The 24,319-nt window shown below is 41.0% G+C and overlaps 1 protein-coding gene across 1 annotated transcript in view; it reads left to right on the top strand.

Moving 5' to 3' along the window:
• The first annotated feature begins 1,754 nt into the window (after positions 1 to 1,754).
• LOC124775184 overlaps positions 1,755 to 24,319 on the top strand; it is a 120,112-nt gene continuing 97,547 nt past the window's right edge. Inside the window, exon 1 of the mRNA XM_047250023.1 lies at positions 1,755 to 1,920. Coding sequence (XP_047105979.1) covers positions 1,905 to 1,920 — 16 coding nt within the window. The 5' untranslated portion in view covers positions 1,755 to 1,904. The remainder of the gene's footprint in view (positions 1,921 to 24,319) is intronic.

The following is a 24,319-nucleotide window of genomic DNA, read 5'->3' as shown; positions in this document are numbered from 1 at the left end:
ACTGTGGCCTGTTTTTGGACCTGTCTAAGGCTTTCGATGTCATTGACCATAATTTACTGCTCAGGAAGCTATATTGCTACGGGGTTTGTAGAGTAGCACAATTGGTTCAAATCCTATCTTTCTAATAGGTATCAGAAGGTAGAGACACAGCATGCGGGTAAAGTCTACTCATCAGCATATCAAAGAGTCAGGTATGGCATGCTGCAGGGCTCCGTACTGGGGCCATTGCTGTTCGTAATATTTGTAAATGATTTTCCAAGTCATTTATCAACAGCAGATGCAGTATTGTTTGCTGATAACACCAGTCTATTTGTCAAAGCTACGAATGAAACTGACTTACTGGAGGGAGTCACAGTAGCCACAGAAGAAGCAAACATGTGGTTTACTAACAACAAATTAATTGTTAATGACAAAAAAAGGTTTGGATGAACTTCAGACATATAACAAACAAACTAAATTCTGACCTAACTGTAAAACTTGGGCAGTGTAAGCTAGAGCAAACGCCCACACTAAATTTTTAGCATTATTGCTAGATGAATATTTAATGTGGGAGAGACACACAAAAATGCTAAATAATTTAGTCAATATTGTTATTTTCTTAGAATACAAAAAAATTCCTGTAGTGTTGATGCAGTGTTATGTTCATACTTCGCACTCATACATAGCACACTAAGAAATGGTATCATAATTTGGGGGAATACCACTTTGGCCAAACACTCGTTTGTGCTTCAAAAGAGGGCAATAAGGATAATCAGAGGTATGACACACAAAGAATCATGTAAAAAAACTTTTAAGGAACTACAAATCATGACTCGTCTATGTATCTATATTTATGAAAGTATATCTTTTATGAAGGCACACCAGGAACATTTATTTTTAAACAGTCAAGTTCATAACTACAAAAAGAGAAATAGAGACGACTTTCATAGAGAAAGTCATACAAAAGCTATGTATCAAAAAAGTGTTCTTTATCTGCCAAAAATCTTGTTAGTGCACTACCAAAGGAAATTAAAAGTATACCAAAATTCCACATATTCAAAAAAGAACTTTAAAAAAATGTTAATTAGCAAGAGGTTTTATAGTGTCAAGGAATACTTAAATCACTAGCTTTCAATATAGAGTAGCTTATTTCCTTCATCGTAATGGCCCAAATGATCATTGAAAACTAAATTGTATTCATCCATGATTCTAATTTAGCATATTATGAATGTTGTTAGGCATAAGGTTTCATGTTATATGTAGCAATATTTTATTTATGGACATATAATTGTAAATCTTATCACGTCCTATTTTCTATGTAAGGCAATGTATGACAAATCCTATATCATTTTTATAATGATGAGATACAAGGATGCTAAGTAAATAAATTAATATATATATATATCGTATACAGAAGTGTTATTATGAATGTTGTTATGATATAGTTTCATGTATGTGTAATAATATTTTATTTGTGGACACATAATTGTAAATCTTTTCATGTCCTATTTTCTGTGTAAGGCAATGTATGACAAATCATATATCATTTTTATAATGATGAGATACAAGGATGCTAAGTAAATAAACAAATATTGAATACAGATGTGTCCCTTGCGGGCCGCTTGGGGCGTTGCTATCGCTGATCGTAACAAAAACGAGACAGTGTCGCGACTATGACAGACTGTGGTCTAACGTTTTAACTTTGACTATCGACACTTTGAACCTATATCAATAACTTTGTTTTGGTGGTTTTCGACGTTATAACAGATAGCAGAGAACCAGAGATGCTTGAAAAGTGAAAACTATTGTGTAGTGTGTTGTGTAAAGTGTAACAAAAATGTATTGAGCAATCGAAAAACATACGTTTGTTTGTTGTTGTGTGCAGTACAACGGTTGTGAGACGCCAACTGTGATACAGCTGTAGTATGGAGTGCGAAACTGGTAATCTATATGGAATTATATTAATACAATATGTTATATTAACTGTTGCAGACTTCTGCTTGTATGTTGCTCGGTTTTCAACAAAAAGTAGTCATGTGTCGTTATGTCGTTATTACTGTTTTTTACTGTACCAGCATCTTATGTACACCTGTTACTGCAACTGTAAAAGTTGATTACGTGGATGAGAACCCGTATGACAGTGCCGTTTGTTATATTTTCTTTCATATACGCGATGTATTACGTGATGTTCTTATGCTGTCGTACCATATCTTATTAACAAAGTTATATCTTTAGGGAAGTCAGCTTTTTCACGTTTTGTGAGTGCAGAAAGCAATGTAAATCACAGGATTTGTGACATATGCGGAAATGTTTTCCCATGGCAAGAATGATCATTAAAGAAGGTACTCGTGTTACATATTTAAGTTTATTATATTGACATGATATTGCAGTGTTGTCGTTGCCTATTTGTTGTATCATAGTCATTCAGCTGCCAAATTCTACGTTTGCATTTTTAGTATTTGGAAAGTCTCCGTGGTATGCGATTGAAGCGAGGATTGTTACTAGTGACTGGTTTTTCTAGAAGTATTAGTAGAATTTACAATTTTTTTTATTATTGTAATGAAACATAGCAGCTTATTGATATACTTGTTTGTTTTTGTCCTGAAGTGTAAATATGTTCTTACATCTATTAAAATTTGAAAAGTTTCAGATGTTGAACTGTTGCTCTGGTGAGTAGGAGCAATGTGATTGATGGCAGTGAATATTAGTGAGAGTAATAGTTGACAGTAATTGTAGTATGAAGATGTCAAAACAGGAATTTCAATCTTTTAGAAGTAACATTTAATTATGTAAGATGTGAAAGCTTGATAGCAACAAGAGAAACTTATGCTGTAATTTTGCGTTCCATATTTTCAAGAGAGGTATTAGAAGCACGATGAATAGTGGTATCCCAGAAGTCATGACAGATGAGGTGTTACCATTTTATTAGTAACATATATTAACAAATTGGTTCAGCATTCCATCAGTCGACAGTAATAACACTATAAATGTAAATCACTGTTATTGATTGTATCATGGTATAGAGTTGCTGGTTAGGTAGTTTTGTGGATTAAGTGAAGCATTCGATACTGCTTTTTCAAGTTGCACCCTAATGGTCACCATTCAACCTAACCTAGACCGTAGGCTATGTTACAGATTGGTATATCCTAGCTAAGATTTTGGATTCACATTTGTTTATTTCACAGTCATATCCATGCAGCTACCTTTCAACGTGACCTAAAACTTGGGCTATGCTGCAAATCATTCTGTCACCATAACCCACATACAGTAGACTAATACAGTTGCAAAAGAAATATTGTCATTGTTTTGTTCTCTTTCTGTTCACACGCACATGATGTCAAGTACCACATCGTCATTACATTATGGGACAGAGTCTATGTCAGTAGGTTCAGTTGTCCCAATCATATTCTGTCACTAGAAAAGAATTTATCGACATAGTTTAATGGATGATATTTTTGGTCACTCAACATTTTTGCTTTGAACAGCTCAACTGGTAGGGGCTCAGCACTATTTGACAGTGCACTAAACGTCTGAATTGCCATTGCTGGGAAAGTACCATGTTTCAACATCTTGGCCTGTCTGGACTGTTTTTTTTTTCTGTATGTTTTGATTGTGAATGTAATGTCTCTTGATGTATGTGTTATGACTTCAAGTGAATGAGGCAGTTGAATACAGATTGACTGCAAAACAACTCCTAGTTTTGCAAAAGTGTGTTTTCAGAGGTCCTTTTTTGTTCAGAATAATGATATCATTGCTTTCTTCTGTAGCAGAGCAGCACCAGCATGCTTCTGCATGCCGCGGAGTGCTCCCGTAACAACAGTCCAGCGTTATGTAGCTCTGAAATAAGCCATATTAGTGTGTTGGCAGGTGGGTCTGCTATTCTGTTATAATGATTTCAGGTTCCCTTCCCTGATCACACATGCAGGCCTACAATGTGCTTCTTCCAAATTAATTTACTGTGTCTGAAGAAACCCAGAAGTTTGACAGCTCTAGTGTTAGTAAGTGCTCCGTTGTCACTGAGCCTTAATGCCTTCATCTGTTGTTGTTTCTTTTTTTTTGCAATATATGCATAAACAGTCCTTGACCTCACCAGGCAGGACATCTGCTTGTTTTACTGCCTGCATATCATTCTTCCCATGTACAATTTCGTGTTTGCAAACTGCTGACTTTGTTCATTTGGGCTTATGTCATTAGCAAAAATCTCCATCAACACAACGTCTACTACATACCCTTGTGGCACACCATATTGCAATTTCTGTTTGCAAGAAACTGCTCAGTTTACTGATAAGATAGGATTCAAGTTTTTCCAGGCCAGCTTCCTCAGCACTGTAAGTTTTTAACTTGTTAAGTAACGCTGTATATGGAATGCATAATAGGCCTCAGTAGCATCGCAGAGTACCAGTGCTTTAGACTCTCTTTCCTCTAAAGTTTGATTTATAAAATTATGTTTAGTGTTGCTGTTGTATTGAACTTGCTCTTCCGAAAATCACTAATTGTATTGAGAACAGTGCAGGACATGCCATAAATGTCATGGCTTCCTGGTGGTTTTTACATTTTTACAACTTTCGCAGTGCTATTTGGATGTACCCTCATCAGATTTTGCATGCTGCACTGGTCCCAAGGTTTCTCAGAAATTGCAGTATCTATTCCTAAGAGAAGTATTTCATATACAGTACATTCTCTTTTATACATGAATTGTGATGCAACAGAAATTTGAGGGGGGGGGGTTCCAGAATATCTTTGGATGAATACCATTCTGTAATTTTTCTGCTTAACAAGAATGAATGCAGCAAGACACACAAACCATGGAACTTTATAGGCCCCTAATGCAAGTTTTCACAAAAATGTATCTCCAACTGCACACACAATGCTTTGGATTTAAATTTATGACAGGAAAAAGCAGGTTTTAGTAATGAATGCAGCACAATGAATCATTTGCAAGCCATGAATGAGTGCTATGAGCTTTTGTGGAACATCGTATTGATTGAACCAGAATAAGTATACTGAAGAATATGCCATGCATGTCAATGGCACAGTTTCTTTTAAATTTCACTAAGATAATGGGAAATATATGGTTCACTTCTGTAGCTGAGTGGTCAGCTCATCTGACAACTCCCATGCAGTTGACCCAGGTTCAGTTCCCTGGCACTGTCAGGGATTTTTTCCTCAGTGGAAAGACTGTAACTGGGCCTACTAATTCTTGCGATAGCAACTAAGGAGCCATTTGAATGAAAAGTAGCTGCTCTAAGGTCTTGAAAGCAGACAGAGTTACGTGCTGTCCCAGAGCCCTGCCATACTTCATCTGAGTGATGCCATGTGGGAGATGACACAGCGACCTGTTGGTATCATGTAGTCCTCTGGACCTGATTGCAGGATTTAGTTTTTTAGTGGGAAGTTCACATTTCTTTGGGTAAACAGATCTTCATCACCAACACTGTTCTCAGCATCATTAGAGGAAGATTTCAGATCCCCATACTAGCAAAATATAGGAGTATGAGTCAGTGGACCATTTCTGAACCATCTGTATTTAGCTGTTAACATTGTACAGTGAGCCTCAGTAGTATGGCCTCTCAATTGCGAGGCCCACGTCTGGTCTCTAGTCACTCGTGCACAACAATGAATTATCATGCACAACATTGCTGTTATTTAATTACACTGTTAAACAATACTATATACATCTATAATTGTGGCTTTCTTTTCAGTTCAGTATCAGGGCTTTTAAAAGGAAACACATCATGTTATGTCCTAAGCAGAAATTTGAAATTTTAGGTAACATGAACCGAAGTTCTTCACAGAAAGCTATTGCTGCTTAGTGCAGTATCGTATGAGCAGCTATTTATTATGTTAAAAAGAAAGATGTTATTCTGTTATATGCAACTGCAGTGGAGAGCAGTTTGGGAAAATGGAGGTGAAACGCGAAAGTGAGAATGAAGAATTCGACATAGCTGTTCACAGACGACAGTGAAGGAATCCACAACAGTGGCCCTATAATAAAGGAAAAAGCGATGGTTGCATTTTACAGGCAGCTTGGCAGCAGTAACTTGTTTTCAGTGGGGGGAGGGGGGGGGGGGGGCTATGAAACTGGAGGAAACCCAGACAGCTGACAGTCACAGGGGAAAGTTGCTAAGTTAGCAAAAAAGATATAACTGCTAAGATAACTGGTCTCTGTTACAAGATGCTGCTTTAAAAAACATTAGCCACAAAGAAAGAAAAGAAAGCTCGTGAATACGAACAACTGAAACAGTGCGTAACATTTACGGCATGTTGCAATGCAAATTGGTGTCAGAAACTGCTGCTCATTGTGATTAGAAAATACCAACATCTACATTGTTCTCAACACAGTGACAGAAATACGCTATGAGTGCTATGTCGTGCTCAGAAGAAAGTGTGGATCGACAGAGAAATGTTCTCTCAGTGGTTCCTTGAAACATTTGTACCAGCTGTGAGAAAAGAGCTGAAGAAGAAAAGCTTCCGCTTAAAACTATCCTTATAATTGACTGTGTTCCCAGTCATCCTTCTGATGTGACTCTACCCGATTGGTATACAGGCACTGTTTCTTCCACCCATTGTGACAGCCCTGATTAACCCAAAGGACCATGGAATTTTGGAATCAATTAAACATCATTATCAACTTGCAATTCTTGTCACCTTGCCTTGCTGAATGCATGTGCAAGCAACTCTTAGTGAGACCATTTTGAATGTTTGAAAAGCAATGAATATATGAAAAGCAATCAACTATTTTCCAGACAGCAGAAGCATGTGATGAAGTGGAGAATGCCACTGTAATAAAGAGCTGGAAGAAATTGTGACCATCCATTAATGCAGAGTTGGAGCCAGTACTCTGTGAGAGTGGAGAGTCAGTCAAATTGGAATCATTTCCTGATAGTTTGTACGCTGGCTAACTTTCAGGGGGTGGAAAGATTGTTGAAAATGGTGTTGCTCAGTGGCGGAGGAAAGCTGTGAGCTAGACCAAACTTTGAAAGATGAATAAATAATCAAAAGTGTGCAGGCAAGTAATGATGAAAGTGATGCTGTCCTGCCAGCAACTCATTAAGTTCTACATCTACATCCATACTCCGCAAGCCACCTGACAGTGTGTGGCGGAGGGTACCTTGAATACCTCTATCGGTTCTCCCTTCTATTCCAGTCTCATATTGTTCGTGGAAAGAAGGATTGTCGTTATGCCTCTATGTGGGCTCTAATCTCTCTGATTTTTATCCTCATGGTCTCTTTGCGAGATATACGTAGGAGGGAGCAATATACTGCTTGACTCCTCCGTGAAGGTATGTTCTCGAAACTTCAACAAAAGCCCGTACCAAGCTACTGAGCGTCTCTCCTGCAGAGTCTTCCACTGGAGTTTATCTATCATCTCCGTAACTCTTTCGCGATTACTAAATGATCCTGTAACGAGGCGCGCTGCTCTCCATTGGATCTTCTCTATCTCTTCTATCAACTCTATCTGGTACGGATCCCACACTGCTGAGCAGTATTCAAGCAGTGGGCGAACAAGCGTACTGTAACCTACTTCCTTTTTTTTCGGATTGCATTTCCTTAGGATTCTTCCAATGAATCTGTCTGGCATCTGCTTTACCGATGATCAACTTTACATCATCATTCCATTTTTAATCACTCCTAATGCGTACTCCCAGATAATTTATGGAATTAACTGCTTCCAGTTGCTGACCTGCTAAATTGTAGCTAAATGATAAGGGATCTTTCTTTCTATGTATTCGCAGCACATTACACTTGTCTACATTGAGATTCAATTGCCATTCCCTGCACCATGCATCAATTCGCTGCAGATCCTCCTGCATTTCCATACAATTTTCCATTGTTACAACATCTCGATATACCACAGCATCATCCGCAAAAAGCCTCAGTGGACTTCCGATGTCATCCACAAGGTCATTTATGTATACTGTGAATAGCAACAGTCCTACGACACTCCTTTGTGGCACACCTGAAATCGCTCTTACTTCGGAAGACTTCTCTCCATTGAGAATGACAGGCTGTGTTCTGTTATCTAGAAACTCTTCAATCCAATCACACAATTGGTCTGATAGTCCATATGCTCTTACTTTGTTCATTAAACGACTGTGGGAAACTGTATCGAACGCCTTGCAGAAGTCAAGAAACACGGCATCTACCTGGGAACCTGTGTCTATGGCCCTCTGAGTCTCGTGGACGAATTGCGCGAGATGGATGGGATCTGTAGGGAAGGTGGAAACTTGAGATGCTGTAGCGTCAGTCCTTTGCTAACGTGCCTACATCAGGGCAACAGTCTTCGTTAAGAACACTTTGAAACTCCTTAGGAGAAGGATTAAATAAAACCTACCGTATTGTAAACTAACTTTATTACATTGGACAAATTAATTCTATTTCAATTCTTTCCAGCCGTACTTTATTCACTTGGCTTTCACAGAGCCTAGTCCCTTAGCAATGAGTGGGGTTATGCAGTGATTAGCAAACTGCACTTGCATTTGGGAGGACTATGCTTCAGATCCCTGCCCAGCCTTCCATATTTCGGATTTCTTTGCTTTCCCTACATTGCTCCAGGAAAATGCCGGGATGGTTCCTTTGAAAAGGACACAGTTCCCAGTGAAAAGGGTACAGTCAGTTCCCTTTCATAATCCGATCTTGTGCTCTATCTCTAATGTCTGCAGTCTCAGTGGGGCATTAAAACTTGAACCTTCCTTCCTTTTTAGTATTCGGGAGGATGAGTGTTCAAACCTGCATCCGGCCATCCTGATTAAGGTTTTCCATGATTTCCCTAAATCGTTTCAGGCAAATTCCAAGATGTTACCTTTGAAAGGGCATGGCAGATTTCCTTCCCCATCCTTCCCTAATCAGGGTTTGTGCACAGTCTCTAATGACCTTGCTGTTGACAGCATGTTAAACACTAATTTCATCCTCCTCCTCCGTTTTACTGCCATTGCAAGTGTTGATCCTGTACAAGGATATCAGGAGCACACGTTCAGAGTCACTAGTATGTGGCAACTGGTTTTCATGGAAGGAAAGGACAATAGTTTGTGGAGACATCACTTTAAAAATATCAGAAAACTTTTTATGGCTCACTCACCATTCACAGTCGGCAATATCATTTGTAATGATTGCAGGTACAGAGTTCAAATAGAACTGAAACTGCCGTAGGTGCTAACATGTTGGTGAGTGCAACGGTATGGTAAGAAAAACATTTAGATGCCAGTATTCCAAACACATGGTTCATAGTCAAGAAGCCATCTGAAACCTTTTTAAACACATGGCAATTGGTGAAATTAATTTTTTGTACAATCTGAGGAATCTGTCACTGCCAAATGATGCACAATAAAGTTAATGCAAGATAATCAAAGATGCATAACTGAATTGTAGTCATGTTGTTCTGACATGTGAGTCTTGAGATTTTCTGACTAGTTTTTTCTGGGATTAGGTCCCAGGTGTCATCATATACATCATATATCTTAGCTGTAAGGCAGTGCTTAAGTTGCCTCCATTATTCCCAACTGCATCCAAATGCCACACAACTCATTTGGGATAGTCATTCATATCTTCAGGTATATGAATGGGACTTAAAGTACTCCGTCAGAATGACAGTGGAGTCTAATAAGAGTAAGCTGTCTCCATGCAGTGCGTACCATTCGTTCAATGGTTCTGGCTATTTCAGAAGCGTGGTTGAAGTGTAGCTCGCGGATTAGAATCCAAATATAATATAATTTGAGAAGATTGGATTGATAAATAGGACATACACAGGGTGATTATACTTTCACCACTTGAGCCAGTGTAGACGGAAAACTATTTAATGTATGGGTACCTAACTTTTTAGGAATGGTGTTCAGTCTGTGTGCTGCAGGTTTTGCGTTGTTAGTGGTGTTATTGTCATAATTTGCCAATAGACGCCGGGATGGTACGGCGACATAGGTTTGGGACACAAACATCACTCTGCATTACTGTTGCAGTCAGTCAACATGGATCTGGGCAAGGTGGGTAGGGTTTCACTCGTAAAGCTGTTTTATCAAAAAAACTGCAATAGTGCTGCCGCTTTTCATGAGTGTTGACACATTGAAGGAATACATAGAGGTCCTCTTTCTGCACTGGGGTTGAACACAATTTGGGCATGTAAATTAACTGGCAATTTGGAAATTGCTCCTGGGAGAGACAGACAGCCAATTGCATCACAAATTGTTGAAGTCATTGTTGCCATGGCTGAGAATGTTGGACACAATGTGCAATCTTCAAGCAGTGCATGAGCTGTGTCATGAGAGCTGTACATTTCGTGGTCTGCCATTCAAAACATGTAGTGAACAATTGTGAAATGGTGTCTCTAATGCTGTTACAGGGTGACATGATGTAGACGGTCATCACATTGAGCAACATTTGTAACCTAGAACATAAACATGGTATGCAGTTAACAAATGTTACCGTTTCATGTGGAAATTAAAATGTGTTTCTTTCAGTGGTTTATTTGTCAATACTGTTTCACATGTTCTTACACATGTTTCCACAAAGTTCCATTATCCTACAATCACTCATTTTTTGTGGGGGCTCTCGCAAGTAGTGAAAGTTTAATCACAGCCACACTCCTAATGCGTACTCCCAGATAATTTATGGAATTAACTGCTTCCAGTTGCTGACCTGCTAAATTGTAGCTAAATGATAAGGGATCTTTCTTTCTATGTATTCGCAGCACATTACACTTGTCTACATTGAGATTCAATTGCCATTCCCTGCACCATGCATCAATTCGCTGCAGATCCTCCTGCATTTCCATACAATTTTCCATTGTTACAACATCTCGATATACCACAGCATCATCCGCAAAAAGCCTCAGTGGACTTCCGATGTCATCCACAAGGTCATTTATGTATACTGTGAATAGCAACAGTCCTACGACACTCCTTTGTGGCACACCTGAAATCGCTCTTACTTCGGAAGACTTCTCTCCATTGAGAATGACAGGCTGTGTTCTGTTATCTAGAAACTCTTCAATCCAATCACACAATTGGTCTGATAGTCCATATGCTCTTACTTTGTTCATTAAACGACTGTGGGAAACTGTATCGAACGCCTTGCAGAAGTCAAGAAACACGGCATCTACCTGGGAACCTGTGTCTATGGCCCTCTGAGTCTCGTGGACGAATTGCGCGAGATGGATGGGATCTGTAGGGAAGGTGGAAACTTGAGATGCTGTAGCGTCAGTCCTTTGCTAACGTGCCTACATCAGGGCAACAGTCTTCGTTAAGAACACTTTGAAACTCCTTAGGAGAAGGATTAAATAAAACCTACCGTATTGTAAACTAACTTTATTACATTGGACAAATTAATTCTATTTCAATTCTTTCCAGCCGTACTTTATTCACTTGGCTTTCACAGAGCCTAGTCCCTTAGCAATGAGTGGGGTTATGCAGTGATTAGCAAACTGCACTTGCATTTGGGAGGACTATGCTTCAGATCCCTGCCCAGCCTTCCATATTTCGGATTTCTTTGCTTTCCCTACATTGCTCCAGGAAAATGCCGGGATGGTTCCTTTGAAAAGGACACAGTTCCCAGTGAAAAGGGTACAGTCAGTTCCCTTTCATAATCCGATCTTGTGCTCTATCTCTAATGTCTGCAGTCTCAGTGGGGCATTAAAACTTGAACCTTCCTTCCTTTTTAGTATTCGGGAGGATGAGTGTTCAAACCTGCATCCGGCCATCCTGATTAAGGTTTTCCATGATTTCCCTAAATCGTTTCAGGCAAATTCCAAGATGTTACCTTTGAAAGGGCATGGCAGATTTCCTTCCCCATCCTTCCCTAATCAGGGTTTGTGCACAGTCTCTAATGACCTTGCTGTTGACAGCATGTTAAACACTAATTTCATCCTCCTCCTCCGTTTTACTGCCATTGCAAGTGTTGATCCTGTACAAGGATATCAGGAGCACACGTTCAGAGTCACTAGTATGTGGCAACTGGTTTTCATGGAAGGAAAGGACAATAGTTTGTGGAGACATCACTTTAAAAATATCAGAAAACTTTTTATGGCTCACTCACCATTCACAGTCGGCAATATCATTTGTAATGATTGCAGGTACAGAGTTCAAATAGAACTGAAACTGCCGTAGGTGCTAACATGTTGGTGAGTGCAACGGTATGGTAAGAAAAACATTTAGATGCCAGTATTCCAAACACATGGTTCATAGTCAAGAAGCCATCTGAAACCTTTTTAAACACATGGCAATTGGTGAAATTAATTTTTTGTACAATCTGAGGAATCTGTCACTGCCAAATGATGCACAATAAAGTTAATGCAAGATAATCAAAGATGCATAACTGAATTGTAGTCATGTTGTTCTGACATGTGAGTCTTGAGATTTTCTGACTAGTTTTTTCTGGGATTAGGTCCCAGGTGTCATCATATACATCATATATCTTAGCTGTAAGGCAGTGCTTAAGTTGCCTCCATTATTCCCAACTGCATCCAAATGCCACACAACTCATTTGGGATAGTCATTCATATCTTCAGGTATATGAATGGGACTTAAAGTACTCCGTCAGAATGACAGTGGAGTCTAATAAGAGTAAGCTGTCTCCATGCAGTGCGTACCATTCGTTCAATGGTTCTGGCTATTTCAGAAGCGTGGTTGAAGTGTAGCTCGCGGATTAGAATCCAAATATAATATAATTTGAGAAGATTGGATTGATAAATAGGACATACACAGGGTGATTATACTTTCACCACTTGAGCCAGTGTAGACGGAAAACTATTTAATGTATGGGTACCTAACTTTTTAGGAATGGTGTTCAGTCTGTGTGCTGCAGGTTTTGCGTTGTTAGTGGTGTTATTGTCATAATTTGCCAATAGACGCCGGGATGGTACGGCGACATAGGTTTGGGACACAAACATCACTCTGCATTACTGTTGCAGTCAGTCAACATGGATCTGGGCAAGGTGGGTAGGGTTTCACTCGTAAAGCTGTTTTATCAAAAAAACTGCAATAGTGCTGCCGCTTTTCATGAGTGTTGACACATTGAAGGAATACATAGAGGTCCTCTTTCTGCACTGGGGTTGAACACAATTTGGGCATGTAAATTAACTGGCAATTTGGAAATTGCTCCTGGGAGAGACAGACAGCCAATTGCATCACAAATTGTTGAAGTCATTGTTGCCATGGCTGAGAATGTTGGACACAATGTGCAATCTTCAAGCAGTGCATGAGCTGTGTCATGAGAGCTGTACATTTCGTGGTCTGCCATTCAAAACATGTAGTGAACAATTGTGAAATGGTGTCTCTAATGCTGTTACAGGGTGACATGATGTAGACGGTCATCACATTGAGCAACATTTGTAACCTAGAACATAAACATGGTATGCAGTTAACAAATGTTACCGTTTCATGTGGAAATTAAAATGTGTTTCTTTCAGTGGTTTATTTGTCAATACTGTTTCACATGTTCTTACACATGTTTCCACAAAGTTCCATTATCCTACAATCACTCATTTTTTGTGGGGGCTCTCGCAAGTAGTGAAAGTTTAATTACAGCCACACTGTATTATGTTATGTCAGCAGCTAACAGTGCTGTGCAGACTATGATCACTACACCATCAAGTGGCAGTATCTTTAAAACTACTGGGTATATTATTTACAATCATGTCACTATTGCCCCTCAAAACCAACCATATCAAATGGCACAGGTGAGGAAATCTTTTCACAGACTGAGCTACCTTACTTAATTTGTGGTGGCCATAATTCTATGAGGCTATAGGTGGGCATGGCCTACTTATTCTGTCACTAATAAACAGAGCTAAAGCCTTATATTGATTAATGACCAGAGATCGGATCTTCATCCGAGGAGCTCTTTTATTGATATCTTCATCTTTTCTCTCTCTCTCTCTCTCTCTCTCTCTCTCTCTCTCTCTCTCTCTGTTGTGACTGGGAAGTCATGAAAGACTCCACTGGATCAGATCATTATCCGATTCTGATCACTTGGACAGCAAACTTATGTTCTCTGCCCACAAAGCTGGACTAGGCAAATTTCTCTGTGACAGAGCTTACAGGGAACTTTATTCAGCATTGGTGAAGGAGGAAATTAACAATTTCCCACCAAAGGTGAGCCTTATACCAATATGATGTACCATAAATAGATCTACTATTGGTATGGAATCATGTTACCAGTACAGACTTTTAGGCTAATACACCTTGTCAACAGTGTAAATGCACACTCAGTAGTCACATCTGTCAGGTACACCAGTCATAGCATAAATTACATAGTGATATTACTTGAAAGTTTCCTGATTAAAAAAAAATCTAGCAGTATTACCTTGCAAGTACTAAGTACTGATGTTTAAATGCAAATGTATGCAGCACTGTGCTCTGTGGATGAAGTCAGAGATCACATGATATCAGCAGCTGCAGCTTCACAGTTCTTGGGGCTAATCTTTGTCTTACAACTGATGTATGTCCATGTTAGTCATTTGCTTCCAAGGATAGAAAAAGTCTCATGGCTTTGCTACAATGGTCTGCATGACAGTCTTTGGGGCAGTGACCACTTTCCAGAGGGGTCCCAGCCTTTGCAGCATCTTTTTTTGCCTTCTGTGTTGCGTGCCTATTCTGTTGCTATTCTTTTTCCCCTCCCTTGGGTAATGTGTGGATACTTCCTGGCAGATTAAAACTGTGTGCCCGACCGAGACTCGAACTCACACAGTTTTAATCTGCCAGGAAGTTTCATATCAGCGCACACTCCGCTGCAGAGTGAAAATATCATTCTGAATGTGTGGATATTTTTGGAAATGTGTTCTGCACATTCAGTAGCCAATATCAGAACAGTCTCTCCACTGTTTTTTGTTCCCTTTTCTTTTTTCGTTCCCCTTCTCCTATCCTTCCTCCCCTTTGGTGTTTGAGGTTCCTCTTTTCTCCTTCCTCTCCGTGCACTCCTGAAGGCCAGCCCATGCGCGATTGGGTAGTTTGTAATTCCCAGCTCTGGGTTGACAGGTAGGATTCACACTTACCCCTGGTACAGGTCAGGCCCAGGGAGGGGTGATTGCCTGAGCTGCTACCTTCCCAAATTGCCAATTGGTCCCTCTGTCAGGTGTTTGGGAGTTGTGACCTGAAGGGGTCCCCCAGTTGGAAGGAGCATGCCATTGGAGACACTGACAATCATTGGGGATTTTCTCGCAACGAGCTAGTCATCTTCACAGTCAACGGCTACGAAACCTAAATGGAACTAGGCTAATGATTCAAAGACACCCCAGCTGCACCACAGTTCCTCGTGGTTTCACATACTAAAGACGGTCAGTCCTTTGCTATGGTACACCCATTTATTATTCAGAAAGATTTTGATGCAGTTGCTGGCCCTGTGAAATCCTGCTCTTGTTTACAAAATGGCACTTTGCTTTTGGAGGCTACTTCTGATTCTCAAGCACAAGTGCTTGCAGCTTTGCTCCTCCACACCTATCCTGGTCATATCAAGGCCCATTGAATGCTGAATTCTTCCAGTGGTGTTATTTACACTAGGCTGCTCTATGGTCTGACCGAAGCAGAAATCCAAATGTACATTTCCGATCAGGCTGTCATTGCAGTCCATTGGGTGATGAAAAGGGTAGAGGCATCCTTGGTGTCCACATGCACTCTTTTTGATAGAGTGCTGCTTCCATCAAAAATCAAAGCAGGATATGAAGTTATCACAGTCCAACCAAACCAGATGTGCTGCTACCAGTGTCATCGTTACAACCGCACTTGAGTGTCCTGTCGACACACAGCCAGCCAAATGTGCATCCTTTGGTAGGGATGCACACGAGGGCGATTGTTCACCTCTTCGCCCTGCTGTATCAACTGCAGTCGCAATCATGCTGCCTTCTCCTGAGATTGTATTAGGCCTATGTATCTTGATGAGCGGGCTGTCCAGGAGATCCAAGTGAAGGAAAGAGTGCTTTACCTGGTGGCTCGCAAGTTGTTGGCTAGTGGGCTATTCCATGTCATGGGGACCAGGGTTTCCCACTCAGCCATCTCCAAGTCTAATGAAATTTGGTGTGAAGGTTCTATATGGTCTCTGATGGTTATTTACCAGATTTCAGTTCAGTATCTTCAGTGGTTGAATTTTTAGAGGCTTTTAAAGAAAGGCTGCTCACTCCACATACGAAGGTGAAAATGTGCCAAGTTCACTAGGTTTTTTTAAAAGTTCTAAGAAACATTGTTCGTTTGCTGTAATATATATATATATATATAAACAGAGGGAAACATTCCACGTGGGAAAAATATACCTAAAAACAATGATGATGTGACTTACCAAACGAAAGCGCTGGCAGCTTGATAGACACACAAACATACACACAAAATTCAAGCCTTCACAACCAACGGTTGCTTCATCAGGAAAGAGGGAAGGAGAGGGAAAGACAAAAGAATGTGGGTTTTAAGGGAGAGTGTAAGGAGTCATTCCAATCCCAGGAGCGGAAAGACTTACCTTAGGGGGGGAAAAAAGGACAGGTATACACTTGCGCGCACGTGCGCGCGCCCACACACACACACACACACACACACACACACACACACACACACACACATACATACACATATCCATCCACACATACACAGACACAAGCAGACATTTGTAAAGGCAAAGAGTTTGGGCAGAGATGTCAGTCCAGGCGGAAGTACAGAGGCAAAGATGTTGAAAGACAGGTGAGGTATGAGAGGCGGCAACTTGAAATTAGTGGAGGTTGAGGCCTGGTGGATAACGAGAAGAGAGGATATACTGAAGGGCAAGTTCCCATCTCCGGAGTTCTGACAGGTTGGTGTTAGTGGGAAGTATCCAGATAACCCGGACGGTGTAACACTGTGCCAAGATGTGCTGGCCATGCACCAAGGCATGTTTAGCCACAGGGTGATCGTCATTACCAACAAACACTGTCTGCCTGTGTCCATTCATGCGAATGGACAGTTTGTTGCTGGTCATTCCCACATAGAAAGCTTCACAGTGTAGGCAGGTCAGTTGGTAAATCACGTGGGTGCTTTCACACGTGGCTCTGCCTTTGATCGTGTACACCTTCCGGGTTACAGGACTGGAGTAGGTGGTGGTGGGAGGGTGCATGGGACAGGTTTTACACCGGGGGCGGTTACAAGGGTAGGAGCCAGAGGGTAGGGAAGGTGGTTTGGGGATTTCATAGGGATGAACTAAGAGGTTACGAAGGTTAGGTGGACGGCGGAAAGACACTCTTGGTGGAGTGGGGAGGATTTCATGAAGGCTGGATCTCATTTCAGGGCAGGATTTGAGGAAGTCGTATCCCTGCTGGAGAGCCACATTCAGAGTCTGATCCAGTCCCGGAAAGTATCCTGTCACAAGTGGGGCACTTTTGGGGTTCTTCTGTGGGAGGTTCTGGGTTTGAGGGGATGAGGAAGTGGCTCTGGTTATTTGCTTCTGTACCAGGTCGGGAGGGTAGTTGCAGGATGCGAAAGCTGTTTTCAGGTTGTTGGTGTAATGGTTCAGGGATTCCGGACTGGAGCAGATTCGTTTGCCACGAAGACCTAGGCAGAAAGGAAGGGACCATTTGATGTGGAATGGGTGGCAGCTGTCATAATGGAGGTACTGTTGCTTGTTGGTGGGTTTGATGTGGACGGATGTGTGAAGCTGGCCATTGGACAGATGGAGGTCAACGTCAAGGAAAGTGGCATGGGATTTGGAGTAGGACCAGGTGAATCTGATGGAACCAAAGGAGTTTAGGTTGGAGAGGAAATTCTGGAGTTCTTCTTCACTGCGAGTCCAGATCATGAAGATGTCATCAATAAATCTGTACGTTCTTACATTGAGCAGCTGATCCATCACTAAAGTAATGAAAATTCTGAATGTTTTCAGTCTTTGTCTTCAAATATGCTGATAACTTCATTTTGAAGGCGTGGACAGTAGTGGTATCGTGATGGAGACAGCCACCGAGCATACAAATGCTAATACTCTGACATTCTTTGCCACCAGAATAGACAACAGGATGATGTAATGTGGCCTGACTATTCTCCCAATGAAATGCTTGCAGAGCATCTTGAACAACAAATGAATAATTCTCAGCAAACTCCATCAATATAATTAATTCATTTTCTGCAAGATTTCTATTTGGCTGCTTAAGGTATAAACTTTGGTGTTTTGACACAAAACGGGTAATTTTCAAAATCAGTGCCTTTATGAAATTTTCAACAGTTCTCTGACATGTCTTCAGTGTGTGTGTGTGTGTGTGTGTGTGTGTGTGTGTGTGTGTGTGTGTGTGTGTGTGTGTGTGTGTGTTTTAGCATGGGCCTGCTGCTTGTATTCCATCGTTTCTTCTGGTTCATTGATGAATTGCACATACACATACTGATTGTGATCCAGAAGCACCAACTGTAGTGCACCATTTTGGCCTGAGCTCACAAAATTTTGAGAAGCTTGGTGGATTTCCATATGCTTACAGTAAGCAATGAACATTTTTTCAGATTGCAAAGGATCATGTGTTTCTGCTTGTGAATCTTTTTCTTACCACAATCCAGACCTTTTTGCCTGGGCATAAACGAGAAAACTCATCATCTTATTGTTTTACTTCTTCAGTAAGCTTTTTCCCTTTTCGGTTTGCAGGTGCTGCCAAAATCCCATCTTTCATGTTTGGTTCCCTAGCTGTCATCATCATCTTAGTTGAAACAGCATATTATTTTGCCGTTTTTTCAATAGTACAGCTATTTGGGGCCAGCATCAAAATTTCAACGTTGCTGCAATTGCTTGAAGTCTGAAACATAATCTTTAAGTTCTTAAATTAAGATGTCCGTATCTTCCATTTGTATTTGAGTAATATGTACTTGGCTCACACCGGCAGCTGCCTTGGGCTTTCAGAACTTTGCACTTTATGTACCCTGTTGAATCCCTTTTGATGGTCTGTTGAAGCTTTAGTGGTGAGTGCCCAATTGATGATAATGAAGTATTATCAGTACAGCAAGCAACAACAACATCCATATCTTCAGTGGATGGTGGGATAATTGTTTTGGGCCACTTCATATCTACATTCGGTATAAATTTTCTGGCCAGGTTTAAAAACTTCATTAGTCAGTAACTTCAACCTGTCAGACATTGCAATGGTTACTGCGATTAAAGCCTTCTGAGTTATCTGTTTGTCTGTACCAGATGGGTTGCAGCAAGTCTTCTGCAGGAACTGAAATTTTGTCATCAACAAGGCATCATGGTATGAACAAATTTGGGCATTGTCAGTAAAATCAAGTCCAGATCTATGTTGTAGAAGCTCCTTGTCCATTGGTGACGTTTCTGTAACTGATTGTAGTTGACTTTTTTCAGCAGTGAATCACTGCTGTGAGGATAGAGCCTTAAAAAAACTATTGCTGCTTTATAATGTGGATGGAAACTGAGTGATAATGCATATATATATATTCTGTACTGCAAAATAATGTAAAAGCACTTCTTATTAGCATAGTTACATTCCATAAACCACAGGCAAATCATAAACTATTAAATGACACTACAATTACACTTTTCTTATTTATAACTTCAAAGTGCATTAATTTTTTGTATTTATCAATAATCCAATTTCCCTACTTCTGATTGGTATTCTTACTCATCAAAATGCAAGATAAAGAAATTAAACAATATAACTTTGAAAACTGAAGGCATCCTCTTTCCAACTATGGCAAGAAAAGGAGGACTGAATGAGACACAGTTGAGATACTGCCTTCCCCTCCCCCCCCCCCCCCCCCCCTCCCTTAAAAAGGAAAGGAAAAAGAAACCCTGAAATTTGCATGTGGAAAATTTTGGCAAACTTTGGATCTGTATATCTTTTCATTCTTTTCATCGAGGCATCCAAAGTTAATTAAATGCGATCCATTTATAGACATCATAGGTAGGAACAATCCTCTGAAGTTTTGGTGTGATGGGTTTACATGAAAAGTAGCAGTGGTCTATCAAACCGTGGCACTCGGAATAGCATGATAAAACTTTAGAGGCTTGTATTTATATTTAGGTGTGGCTAAATCCTTAATTTTTGCCATGGTGTAATTCTGCATAAAAAGTTGTCTATGTATATTAAAGCAAATGATCAAGTGTTTCCTAGAACTTTTTTTAAAGCCTAACAAACTTGTCACATTTTCACCTTCATCTGTGACGTAAAGGTGAGTAACCTCTCTTTAAAAGCCCCTGAAAAGTCAACCACTGAAGATGGGTATATAATCATCAAAGATCATACAGCACCTTCACGCCAAAGTTCATTAGATTTGAAGACACTCGAATGGGAACATATTTTAATGTTGGTCCTTTTGATGTGGAATTACCCTAGTCGGAAACGCTGTGTTTTACCACCTGGCACTTACAGTACTGTTCTTGTTACGTCTCGTTCAACGAAGGATATGGCCCCGCAGACATGCGAGCTCAAATTCAGCACCACAGTTGTACAATCGCTCAGTGTCACAGCAACATCCCTGTCTCCTCCTCCAGCTGTGCAACAAGCCACCAAACTTTCACCTGATGTGGCGAAGACACCTGCTACACAACTGGCAGGCCGGAAAGGACAGAAGGAATACTCGCACACAGACTTTGTAGGTCCCTCTGGCAACAAACATCTGAGTCTTCCTCTGCCAGCCAGAAAGGTTCCAAGAAGTCAAACAAAGGCAAATGGTCTTCTCCTTTGCCAACTTGGAGATCCTCTCCGAAGGTGTCGCTGCGTGATACCCCCACCCAGCCGACCTTCATGTAGTCGGTCTGGACCACCAACCAGTTTTTCTACACTGGACTCCACAGACCGACAGAAGGAGAATGCTGATGCCACTGGAGACCTCATGGAACAGTATCCTCCAGCCTCTGCGCACTGTAGCAGTGAGTCTTCGAAGGCTGGCACTCGGCAGCCGCCGATGTGAGACCCCTTCATTTTTTCCCTTCCCCCCCCCCCCCCCCCCTTTTCTCATTATGACTCTTACACAGTGGGACGTTTATAGTATTCAGTCCAACAAAGAGGCTGCTCCTAGAATCACAGTGATCACTTATTCTCTGTCTCCAGGAAACAAAATTGTGTCCTCATTACTGCTTTGGGCTCTCATATTTCTTCCCGGTCCGCTTCAACCTCCCCCCCCCCCCCCCCTGCCGAGGACGGCATTCCCTCTCGTGGGAGAGTCACACTGCTCATCCGGGGTGATGTTCTTAGTCAACCTATCTCCTTGACTACCTGCTTCAAGCTGCTGCAGTCCACATTTTTCCTCCTCACTTGACCTTTTCCATTTGTACTGTTTGCATCCCTCCATCATACATTGTCACCAGGGCAGACTTTCTCCAGTTGTGTCGTCACATTCTTTGGGATAGCAGCTGCATTTAATTTACTAGTCCTTTTAACAGTTTCACTGCCTCTTCTGTCGTGTGGGTCAACCTCCGATGGCAGTCTGGGACCAAGGCCCATTCCCCAATTTCCAGCCTGACAATAGCAGATGATGTCAGAGTGGACCCTACTGCTATTTATAACACTTTGGGCCACCATTTTGTAGAGATTTTGAGCTCCACCCACTATCACCCTGCCTTCCTCCATTGGAAGTCAGTGGAGGAGGCTCGGGCGACACCCTTCTCTTCTCAGAATCACGAGTGCTTCAACACCACTTTTACCATCAGGAGAGCTAGATCATGCTCTCACTTCATCTTGATCCTCAACCTCGGGGCTGGACGATGTTTACATTCAGATGTTGCAGAACCTGTTTCTTGTGGGCAAGCATTTTCTTCTTCATACATACAATCACATCTGGGCAGAGGGCACATTTCCCAGACGCTGGCGTGAAGCCACTGTCGTATTCATACCTAAGGACAAACACCTTCCTTCTAGTTATTGCCTCATTTCTCTCACCAGCTGTGTTTGCAAGGTGGTGGAATGTATGATTCGTGCCGGGCTGGTGGATTTTGAGCATGCCGTTTTGCCGCTGACCATCTCGTCATTCGTCAACCCATAACATGAATGGTTTTCTGTGGAAATACCAGACTATGGTCATGTTTTTCAATTTGGAGAAAGACTATGACACCTGCTGGAGGACTGGTATCCTCCATTCTCTCTGTATGTAAGGCTTCTGTGGCAGCATGCCATGTTTCTTTCAGGAATTTTTAAAAGACCGAGTTTTAAAGGTACTGTGGGTTCTGCCTTATCGGACACCTTTATCCAGGGAAACGGTGTGGCTTAGGGTTCATCCTGAGCGTCGTCACCTTTGCTATCGCCGTTAAATCTATCATGCTGTGTCTCCTGCCAGGCATCTGCGGCTTCCATTTCATTGACGATTTTGAGATCTATTGCAGTTTTCCATGGACTTGTCTCCTTGAGCGGCATCTTACGCAATGTCTTGATCGATCGTCTTTACTTGTGGAGCGTCGACAATGGCTTTTGCTTTTCCACTGACAAAACCATTTGTATGAATTTCTGACGGCATAATTGGTTTCTTCCACAGTCTTTACATCTTGGGCCTGTAGCTCTTCCGTTTGTTGAAAGTACAAACTTCCTTGGGCTCATGCTAGATAGGAAACTTTTTTGGTCCTCCCATATGTTTTACCTGCCCCTTCCCCCCTCACACCCCAGGTGGTTCCGCATGGGCCAAAACTGCACACAGCTTCTGCAGCTATCTGTAATGGATTGGGCTTGCTGATCTGAAGCCATTTGGTTCCCACTAATGTGGAGGCCCTGCCCATTGGATCTGGTCTCACTGATCTGCCTGCTGGCTGGATCAGTTTGTGTGTGGCATAATACAGCAGATTTTCATGGTTTATTCATGGACACTACTGCGGTGCTCCTCAGCATGCAAGAGGCCATGGGCGATCAATTTCAGGAACGGCGACTGTTTCGCCTCAAGTATGCTGTACAGTGTGGCGTGTTATAGACATTTTATTTGTTCTAGTACATTTCGGCACTTCAAAAGTAGTTTGTGCACTATTTACTTGAATATTTCTGGAAAGAAAAATCACACAACACCTGCAAAATAATTGGTATAACACAGTGGGTAATAACGGACAATAATGACCATAGTAGAATGAACATTTTGCTGGCTATAGTGTTTTGCACAATTCTTCCCTGCCTTACACACTTCTTTCAAGAGGCTGACTTTTTTCTGAGGTTATATCTGAAGTCAATGAAGATATTTTAAATTGGTCTTGTGACTCCAAGGAAATGCGTATTTTTGCCACCAGATATGTTTCGTTTTATTGAAATAAAATAACATTAATGACCTTAATGAAACACACATGCCATTTGGCTTGCTTTCTCCATCTAAAAACAGTTCATTACAAAAGATGTTGATATTAGTACTTAAGAGATTTGCTCACATCAGGAAATGCCATTTGCTTGCAAGTTTTTAAAGATATTATCTTGTTTCCACAGTTGTTTCTTGTACTGTAGCTACAAAGACATTATCAACTTACATCTTCACTTAGCCTTGAGATCTCAAAATTTGTAAGGGAAAAACTCTAAAACTTGTATGGAAATCAGGGAAATACCAGGGAATTTCACTTGGAGAAACTCGTGGCAACCCTGAAAATCTTCTTTTATAGCATTTGTAGAGATATCTATAGTTTTTGACGATGTTAACTGAAATACACTGTCTTCAATTCTGAAGGTAACAGGAATAAAAGAGAGTGAAAGGTTATATACAACTTGTAAGGACACCATACTACAGTTACAAGAGTTGAAAGACATACGCAAGCAGTAACTGAGAACAGAATGAGACCTGGTGGTAGCTGATTCCTGATGTTTGTACACTAAGCAAGCAGTAAAGGATAATAGGCAGAAAACTGGGTATAGTTAATTCAAGCCCAGGGAGAAGTAACAAACTGCTGAGGTTTGCTTATGGTGTAATACTGTCAGATAGCAGATAGCCTGTTAACCAGGAACAGAATGGATATTGTCATTTGGAAAGAGAGAGAGAGAGAGAGTTACAAGATGAACATCACAAAAGGAAAATGAGAATAATGGAATGTAGTCAAATTAAATCTTGCGATGCTGGATAGAATTCAGTTACAAAATGAGGGGTTGAAAGTAGTAGATGAGTTTTATTATTTAGGCATTAAAATAAGTCATAATGGTCACATAAAGGGGTAATAAAATGAAGCTGCCAATAGCAAGAAATACATTTCTTAAAAAGAGAAATTTGTTAACATAGAATGTAAATTTGATTGTTTGGGAGTGTTTTCCAAAGCTATTTGTCTAGAATGTAACCTTGTACAGAAATATAACATGATTGATAAAAAGTGCTGTCAAGAAGAGAATAGCAGTATTTGCAATGTGGTGCAGCTGAAGAATCCTAACTAGAGGACCGCACGTACACATGATCACAGACTTCATCCAAATTGGTGGTGTTTGCAGCTCTTACCTAGAAACGAAAGTGGCAGAAGTGGGAGCTCC

This window comes from Schistocerca piceifrons, chromosome 2 (assembly GCF_021461385.2).
Source record: "Schistocerca piceifrons isolate TAMUIC-IGC-003096 chromosome 2, iqSchPice1.1, whole genome shotgun sequence".
In the NCBI taxonomy this organism is placed as follows: domain Eukaryota; kingdom Metazoa; phylum Arthropoda; class Insecta; order Orthoptera; family Acrididae; genus Schistocerca; species Schistocerca piceifrons.
This window is presented reverse-complemented; position numbering and strand designations above follow the sequence as displayed.